The sequence below is a fragment of the Morone saxatilis genome, unplaced genomic scaffold (genome assembly GCF_004916995.1).
Source record: "Morone saxatilis isolate NCDOM2014 unplaced genomic scaffold, NCSU_SB_2.0 Contig15, whole genome shotgun sequence".
NCBI lineage: Eukaryota > Metazoa > Chordata > Actinopteri > Moronidae > Morone > Morone saxatilis.
In genome coordinates, this window is record NW_023339707.1 from 17,567,166 (window position 1) to 17,576,915 (window position 9,750).

At 41.8% G+C, this 9,750-nt stretch overlaps 1 protein-coding gene across 3 annotated transcripts in view; it reads right to left on the reverse strand.

The window, feature by feature from the left end:
* Nucleotides 1-379: 379 nt before the first annotated feature.
* Nucleotides 380-9,750, reverse strand: part of LOC118324682 (serine/threonine-protein kinase WNK2-like) — a 40,549-nt gene continuing 31,178 nt past the window's right edge. For all 3 annotated transcript variants that reach the window (XM_035657129.1, XM_035657128.1, XM_035657130.1), the window contains 6 exons: nt 9,456-9,529; nt 8,658-9,310; nt 7,639-7,865; nt 7,213-7,437; nt 1,585-1,886; nt 380-1,471 (listed from right to left, as the gene is read on the reverse strand). In XM_035657129.1, coding sequence (XP_035513022.1) covers nt 1,118-1,471; nt 1,585-1,886; nt 7,213-7,437; nt 7,639-7,865; nt 8,658-9,310; nt 9,456-9,529 — 1,835 coding nt within the window. In that variant the 3' untranslated portion in view covers nt 380-1,117. The remainder of the gene's footprint in view (nt 1,472-1,584; nt 1,887-7,212; nt 7,438-7,638; nt 7,866-8,657; nt 9,311-9,455; nt 9,530-9,750) is intronic.

A 9,750-nucleotide genomic window follows, 5' to 3' on the forward strand; every position in this document is an offset into this window, starting at 1 on the left:
TGCTTGGTGATTTGTTTTGTAACTTTGTTCAACTTTTCAGCTTGCTCCTGTTGCACACATCAGAGATAAGGCTTGTGGCAAGGCCACGATCAAAGCTTTGTGGAGGGGTTAAATTGCACTTTTAAAGCCTCAAGCCTTCACATATTAATTGCTACATTCTGATCAGAACACTACCAGAGGCATATACTGTAGAAAGAACTATGTACAGTATATATGGCTCTGGACACTGCCTTTCTTTTGAGCACAAGGCTACAACACTGCCAACTCTTGTGCTGTCAGTTGTCCTATCAAAAAGAGGCTGTGTCCGACTGAACCATTTGACCTGAAAGAGTGGATTTTGGCTGCTGGCGTAATTTTTTTTTTGTTTTCTTTTTTCCCCCTCTCATCAGTCGTATATTAACCATTTGTTTCTGCAAGGCAACGGTACATCTCACCACTATGGCATTCTATCTGTCACAGGGGTGGAAAGTAAACCAGGGTTAAAACATGATTTTATTATTTAAATAAGAGCATATACTGTGTTAATAGTGCAGTACTACAAGGGCATTCATATGTAAACCAAAAACAAAAAAGTGTCTGTAATGCATTAAAAAATAAAAAATAAAAAATAAAAAAAAGAGACTGCACTCAAGCTACCATCAAATAAAATAACTTGGATGCAGACATGCTTTGTTTCACAGAAGAAAAAGAAATCTATAAATCCATGTTCAAGGCACTACATTTCTTCAAATATCTTTATCATAAATACTGTCCTGTTTATGTATCTCAAACCACTGGTATTTGGATTCCAATGTAGTGTTTAACGTGTACATAACACAGAGAAAGGCTAAATCAAAAACTGCAGTAATAAAGAATAAAGTGAAATTCGTTTTCGTGACCGCTGTCTTGTATGGCTGAGTTTTAGTCAAGACCAAAGCCAAAAAGCATTAGGTATTCAGACATACATACTTAACATGTACTGTATAGTATACACACATATGCACATACACACAATTAACTACAGATATAGGTGTTGTATAAAGAATATCAACACTCGCATCATGTTATTTACAAGATCCGATTATGTACATGTGTGGCTCTGGTGAACCATACACACCAACACATTTAAGTAAGCAGATTAGGTAGTCCTGGTAGTTTTCGGACAGGGCCCACTCTCTGGGTCGTGCATGACCATAGTAGGGTAGGCTTTGATCCCTGGGTTTGCCATTGTGGCATAGGGCATCATTCTTGCAGCACCAAGCAGGCCTACGGGACCCATGGACCCTACAGGACTAGGCATGCCAGGCCACTGCTGGGGGTAAAGAGGACCTGGAACCATCCCGCCATAGGAGCTTGCTGGCAAAAGATACCCAGGAGGGAGCATTGCTGAGGAGTTGGGAGCTAGGGTTGTGGGCATACCAGGGCCTAAAGCAGCAGTCAGGGGGCAGGAAAGAGGCAGCTGGAACTTGCTTGGACCAATATGGCATTTCATCTGAAACAGAAGGGAGTGGTTGTACAAAGTGGTGCATAGACCTCCTTACATCAAATGTCACAGATCAAAGTACAACCCAAAATCTGATCCTAAATCATCTCCATTTCGAATACCTCGCGCGTAGCTGCTCCCATGGGTGGCGCTCTGCCCTCTAGGTCCTGCTTGCGTCTCTGCTGTTTGATCTGGTTCAGGGAGGGGCGTGGTTGATTGGCTGCCGCAACAGTCTCCTTGGTCCAGTCGTCTACCAGTTTGTGAAGATCATCAGTGAATGTGCCTCTTTTGTTGTTGCTGTTGTTGGTCTGGACCTGAGCGAGCCGCGTGATTGGCTGAGGAGATGGTGAGGGCGTGGCGGTGGTGAGTGAAGGCTGTGTCTGACTGGCGGCTGTCTGAGCTGTGGTGGTGTTGAGAGAAGACCCTGAAAAGACACAAAAGGTCTTAAAAATCTGTCCGGTTCAAAAAAAATTGGACGGTCAAATCAATTGGCTGCTGTATGGCGTAGTTTAAGGACACGATGACCCTATAATATCACCTTCATGAAAGCCGACTTTTAATATGCTAATAATAGTCCTATTCAGTTTTGTTGAGGCCAGAGTAAATGTGTATCCAACTTATTTACTGTGACACCTATTTTGCCAACAGAGCAGCCAAAGGATTACAACATATATGACTTTCATGAGTAATTAGAGAAAAATGAAATGTTTGATATGCAAGCAATGACAAAACCCAGCTATCCAGACGTCGACACTGCCATGCAAAACAACAAACGTAAATGAATGCACCCACATTTTCAACAATAACTGCCACATTTTTCAAAGAGACAAAACAAAGAAGAGAAAATAAAGTGCACATACAAAAATAAGGAGGACTAAAATAGTGAGGACAGAGTAAGAAAGACAGAGAGTAAGAAAGTAAATGAGATAGTTACTACTACTGCGCTCTTTGCCTAGACATAGTCGTTTCAGAGTGGACCCTATAAAAAGGTAAAACAGCACAAGACAGAAACAGTTAGGCCAGGACACACTGCACACCACAAGTATGTGGACAAGCTGCTTCAAAAGCACATTCAGCTATCAAAACAATTGGGGAGAGAGAAAGAGGAAGAGGAGGACAAGGGGTTTGAAAATCAGTGAGGAGGACTGGAAGAAAGAGCCTAGGTGTTCTATTTTAAATGGGCAATCATTTAAAAAAAGCTGACTATTACAAAGTGTACCTGACAAGCTTAGGAAAAAGAGAGCACACCTAGCCTGTGTGGTTTTGTGATGTTGCATGTAAATCAGTTCCTGCATTTCTATCCATTCTAACCATGCCAGGATGAAAGCCATTATATCTTACGCTGCCCTGAAAATGTGATGGAAATGGTTTTCTTAATTACAACAGCATTGTGTTGGACAGAAATCTGGTAAAATGAAGTCACTATCCTCAATCGCCTTTGCAAATAATTTTGATTTAATTGTCAAGATTTGGTATGAATTAATGCTGCATTAGTGGGAAGGGAGAGACCATAACAAGATAATGAGTGTTTTCTAAGAAAGGAAGACTGGAGCCTGGATTAAAAAGAGATCCCTTTGTCGATGTGAGAATGCCTGTGAAACAAAACATGAAACCAAAATAAATGAAACTTCGAACTGAAAGAGCACACAGATACTAGCTGGAACTCATCAGAGTCAGCAGTTGTCAGAAACATGCAGGTAACTCAGGAGAGGTGGAAGGAGAAAAAAAAAAAAAAAAAGTAGTAATATTGATGATACAGCCCTTCATATGGCGGAGCAAGTCTCCATCAGTGCCCTGCCTGGCGCCTGCACCATGCACGTCTTCTCCGTCCAAACATGAGGGACAGAGAGAGCTCTCCGCTACCTCAGCAAAGGGCCCTGCCTATCAGGGAAGGGCTGGGGGGCGGGGAGGTGGTGGGGTTTCTCTGTGTTAGTATACAGAGGATTTCTGACTTGGGCAAAATACCTTGACTTGGGAGATGTTATACAATCAAAATTAACAGTGGATGGAAACACACAACAAATCAATAGGGTATAAAGGCTTTGGTAATCTCTCTCACATGTGAGACACACACTTGAACAAACAGGCACACTGTCTTGTTTTAAATCTGACCTCAAGCCCATGTTTGGAGAGAACTAGCCCCAGTGTGCTTGTGGGGTCTGCTTTTTTTAAAGCCAGAAGCACTGCACAAAGCATTTGTATGAGGAGGAGGGGGCAGTATACCCACAAATGAATGGATGATTGCCAGAGGAAAGACTGCGTAAAGTCACTTGCAGCCTGGGAATTCGAGGCCGCACACATGGATCTATGAGAGGCATCCACACCCTGGAAATGTTTCCTTTTCAATCTTCATGCAAAGAAACTGACCACCAGAGACGGTGCTTCCCATCTGGAGGACTAATAGCAAAAACTTTATGAGCTACACTGTGAGGGTGTTGGTAAGATGGCCGCTGCTCCAGGATTACACAAGGCCATATTTACACTGTATTCAGTGCGCAAATGTACATCAAAGCACACGCTGTTATAGCACAGTCATCTAATCTACCCACTAATGCAGACCAGCATTTGAACTTGATATCAAGAGGTACAGGAATTACTCTGAACCTGTATTCATGAACAATATTTTCAACAATAGATTCAGAAAGCCTTTGCTTTGATAAAGGATAGCCTCTTATCTTGGCATAACATACAAAACAACAAAATCACTGCTGCTGAAACTCATCTAAATCTAAATGCTTGCTTAAGGTGCATTAAGTCTGAAGTCATCCTGCAACTGTCGAGTGATGAAAAAAGATACTAGATCAAAAGAGGTTGATTGAAATTGAAGATATAGCTGTCAGCGTCAATTTTCAAAATGCTTTTTAAAATGCAGGCCTCTCCGTTTAAATTGGTATTGAATTTGCAACTCTGTTAAACATGCGTAGACAGCTCTCTGCCAGTGTCTTTCTTAATACGACCACTGGGGGGCAGACCTTCAAGCCTCAAGAAGACAGATTTTGTTATTGGAACTCTATCTATCTTTCAGTGCCACAAACACTTCTGCATCAGTTACAGTGTCTAACAGCAGTAACAGGGGAAGGGACTTACAGCAAAGTCACAAGCTAAAACACAGAAATATGACTTCATTGACTGCCTGAAGATGAAAAGGAAACACATCCTGGCCGCAGAAGCCTTTGATACTCGTAGCACGTGCCTACGTTAGCTAGAGTTGCTTCAGTTGATATTAGTTTTGAATACCAACATGTGCATGTGAAGGATATCCTCTGGCGGTCAGGGAAAAAAAAATAAAAAATCATACAGAACACAAGCTTTGAGGTCACTGAGGGAGGGGACGAGTGGTAGGAATATAAAATAGGTAATGTATGTGAGGAGGCCTGTGAGGAGGGTGGAATAGGAGATCCACTAAATTACATATAAATAAATAAAAGTAGTTGATAGAAGAGAGAGGCAGGTTAAATAAAGAGAAGATGGAAATGAGTGAGGGGAAATAGAAAAGAACAAATACAAACAGATGGACAGAGACACAGGTCCACTGAGGAATCTAGTGCGTGGTTTGCTACTAGATTTATAGGTGACTCTCTCTGACGTTTGGTGGTAAACCGTCCAGCCTGTAAAAATGAATATAAGAGGGAAGAAGAGAAGAAACAAGAGAAACACTTTGTAAAAGTGCACACAGACTGGGATGAGAAACCCCCACCATCAAAAGCACCAGCAATGGATACTAAGAAGGAGTGCAAGATACGCAGGATGCCACTATATTATCTGGTGATTAATGAGACATTTCAGCCAGTAATTACAACTGATAGAAAGCATTATTAGGGGGGAAAAACAACCAGGTAAGAGTATTGTGGTTCTGTGTGCTTGAATTTTGACCCTGACATTAACTGTTTGTCTATTAATTAATTAGTTATTGTTTATTTCATGGGGTCACATAAAACTGTGAACAGTGTTTATAGCTTGGATTGTAATTTGAAACACCCACCCCTAAGATTGCTTTTGCCATGACAAAACCAGAAAGATAACAAGAACCGACACAAAATATGAATTGAAAGTGTTTATACAGTGAATTTGACTGAGGCTTGAATTTAACAAAAAACAGTTCATCTAGAAATCCCCATTCATCAGCTGCACAAAGCTGTTACATTCACATTATTTTAGGGTGAACTAAATTAAAACATTTCAAACTAAAAAACATGGCAAACTGCTACAACTTCAAGTATACAAAGTCAACTAGTGCCTTGCAAACGAATTTAAGAGGTACAAAAACATTTTACAAGGAGGGATACTGTGGGTCACTGTAAGTTTCTTCCCTGTCATTGCCACCTCCAAAATATTGTTAAACTACAAAAAGAGCTATGTTTTATTATGTTTTATTATGAGTTGTCAACAGGGGATATTTATTGTTAGAACTGAGACACAGCTCTCGGTTTTACAGTAGCCAAGTACAGAGGCAAACCTTTTAGCCTTAAAATGTTTCTATCCCTATTTTTGTGCAATTGTTTTAAGTTGCAGTATTAGACTCATATGTTTGCATTTTAATAATTTGGTTATAATAGCTACTATACTGCAACAATTTTCCATCTTTTCATTTGTTTTATGTTTTATTTTTAGGAACTGTGTTCATGTCCACTTCTTGGTATGTAGGCTTGGACAGTATCAAGGTATTATGGTATGACGGGGTATTTAGAAATCCCAAAGGTATGATTTTCAATACTGTCAAAAACATTGACGCTCCTCTTTCTTGTGGATTGATCTTTTTGGCTCTTGGTTTGTTTATTTTCTATGTGCTGCGTTTGAATTTGAGTGGGTGTGTTTGTTAAAAAGATGTTCTGTGCTTTGTCTTGTAACATTTGAGTCGCTTCAAATTGCCCCTTTTTATAACCACAGTCTGCCTGTGGGAAGAATGAACATTTAAGAGTCCGTCCATTCTGAATGAAAAGCTCTATTTTCACTGTCTAAGGTTATCTTTTCAGAGGACGGCATGTGAAATTACTTCTCTCTGACTCACTTATTTCTCCAACTGTTTCTCATCCCCCCTCGTGTCACACAAGCAGCGTGTGTCTCTCACTCACTGAGCCTAGCTCCAATGCACATCGTTGGCCAAGAAGCATCATGTGAGATGATTCTGGCCTGTTAAACCAGTCCCATAAAGCTGCGCAGGTTGAAATAGTAATTCTCTGACAATCTACAATGACTTCTATCACCAGCAGCTCAGCGTCTATGCTTTTGTTACACAGAAATATACCTTCATATACCATAAACCTTGGTGAAATGTCAGGAAGGCATGAAAAAATAGATACTGCCCAAGCCTAATGGTATGAACTGAATATTAACTCCCTCTTGTTTTTCCAATTTATTTCTCCCAGCGCTACATTAAGCATAAAGCACTCAAAATATGACCTGAATGTACTTATAATATGAATTAAGAATGTGAAATTGTTTTAAAATCTTTAACACTTTAATTATTGAATATAGCGCTAACCTCAGCTTTCAGACCATTATTGAAATGGTATATACCAGGATACAATGCACATATGAAGTTAACAGTTGTTCAGTTAAAATGAGGTGTTCCTATGTGTGTCTGTAATCCTTCAGGGTGAGACTCTTCAAAAATTTGCTAAATGTTGTCCATGGAATGAATGGACAACATTAACACTGTTAAGCATTTACCTTAGCTCTAGTTGCTGTTCTGTAGATAGCATGTCCCATCCACACACACATCAGCATGCACATGAACCTATAATGTGTACCTTGGCCGGGGCCAGCTTGGTTGGCCATTCCATCACCGTGTAGCCCAGCGTAGATATTGTCTGAGGAGAAAGAGCCCTTCAAGGAACAGGGTTGCTGGGTGTGGACCTGCTCTGGGGCGTTGCTGGGCTGATTGCTGGAGCTGGAGCTGCCACTGGAGTGGGCAGAACCATCTGACAGAACAGAACTTTTAGCCGGGGAGCCGGATGAACTGGCAGCACTTTCACCTTGGTGCAAAAAAAAAAAAAAAAAAAAGAGAAAAAAGTGTGAGTCAGAGTGAATCACTCTGAATCACACACTCCTACGGTTTTCTGATCCTGACTCCATTCCTATGTTTTCCACTTGTGCGCTTCAGACTGAAAATGCTCTCCCTTACACACAAATCATCACATAAACCACTTATCACCACACCATCTCAACCCACACACCTTTTCTCTCTGTGGAGGTGTTTAGATTGTTTTTTAGCTGCTGCACCATCGGATTGAGCAGTTTTCCAGCCTTCAGCTTGTGTTTGCTTGCCCTGCGCCTGCGGCCACTTGGGGGTGCGGCGTGAAGCAGACCAACATTGGGGGGCAGTGTTTTACCCAGCTCCTTGTACAGATGCTCAATCTCATTCCTCTGGAATGCCTGCAGCTCAGAGATCTCCTTCATGTGTCTGATGAGAAGATACAGGGAGAGAACAAAGACAAATCACTTAAAATATTTCTGGCAGGCTACTTGTCAATTTCACTGTGTTCGCTCAGTAATTTACTCTCCATGAAGTAGCCCACCAAAGACTCTCATTAGGGCTTGCAGTCATGATACCTGCGTCAAGGGACACCCCCTACTGATGCATGTGTCAGATTACTGAGTCATTCCTAAACTTCATGTCTTTCAGAGACTTAACTGACAAATCTCAACTTAGTGGCATCTGAACATTTTATGGGCTTCTACGTGATCATTAATGTTACTGAAAATACTGACAGAAGGTAACAACAGCAAAACTAAATACACAAAAAATAAAATACACCAAAGTCTTTGATGAGCTCTGTGAAAGAAGAAAATGTAATGTTTTTACTGTTGCCTAAATGAATGCCATAATTTTAGCATGGCCTGTCTGCCTGGTGATAATTGGCTATTTTAGCAAGTTACAAACGTTTTTCCATGCAATTACAAACCATAACTTTTGGATTTCTCTGCTACTAGCACAGAAAAGTGCTGTTACTTGCAGCCTTCATTTACACACACACACTTATATTCAATAACTTGGTAATGTGATATCTAAAATATAATCGATAACACTGGGAGAGGACAGGCCTCCTTTGACAAAGGTGTCATGCATGAAAACTGCAATAATGTGAGTGTGGCATCTTCAATACATTAAAAGCCCTCAGTACTGTGAAAACTGCTGACAGACTGTGCAAGACATTCGCGTAGCTGTGGGCGAGTGCATATGTGTGTACGTTACTTTTCTCTCAGTTTCTGTAGTTCTTTCCTCATGTCTGCATCCTCAAACTCGGAGTCATTGTCACTGCTGATGTAGGATGGATGGGCATGTCCTGCAGAAGGCGAGGGAGCGTGACCATTCATTGCCACAGGCTGTCGGCTCGGTGAATCAGAGCTCTGCTCACTTTTGCTCCGACCAGAGCGCCGCAGGAAGGCCACTGCCCTTTTCATGAGATCGCTTCCACTGTGCTCAGACAGGGCATGCGCTGGGGGAGCAGGGTGGGCAGGAGGAAGGGTTACACTGCTGCTGTCCTCATCTGCTGAGTCAGAGTAGAGGTGAGAGGAGTGGTAGCGGCGATGGGTCGGAGTGTCTATGGTCTGGGCCCGGGGGATATGGCGAGGGGTGAGATCAGGACTGGAAGTGGAGGTGGCCTGGTAGAAGTTTGGTGGGGCAGAGTAACGGTTGCTACTGTGGGGTTTAGATGTTCCTGCGCTCTCATTATCAGCTGCAGAGGACCTGTCCACAGCCACAGAGCCCTTCTCTTTGCTCCCTTTGCCCTTGGTCTGGCTGTGAGACCCTCCAGAACCACTAGAGGGTGCTGGGGAACTGTAGGTGCTACCGCTTGTCTTGCCTTTCTCTAAACGACAAATAACATCTGGTGGAGTGGGGATGATCTGGAGGGAAGAGAAACCCATGTTCATAAGAAAATTAGGGTCTGTAAACATCAACAACTGTTGCCATGTTTAAGCAGACAAAATAGCATGACCTGTAATATAATTTAATTTGGTCAAATGACATTTATATTGAGTGGATTCTTACTTGAAAACGGCTTTTGGAGCTATATGAACTGGAGCTGGTGGTCACATCTCGTTTGTTCAAGACCCTGTTAGTGGCTAAAGAACCAGGAAGAAAGTTTTTCAAAACAAATGACTCTCAAACTATCTTGCCGTAATTATGGCTACGTTCACACTGCAAGCCTTAGCGCTCAATTTGGATTTAAAGCTTACAACGGACTTTTTTTGTATGGCTGTTCACATTATTTTTTAAACCTGCCTCATATATCATAACCGGTCATGGTCCCCCATGACAAATGTCGCTCTAGAGTGACGTAAAA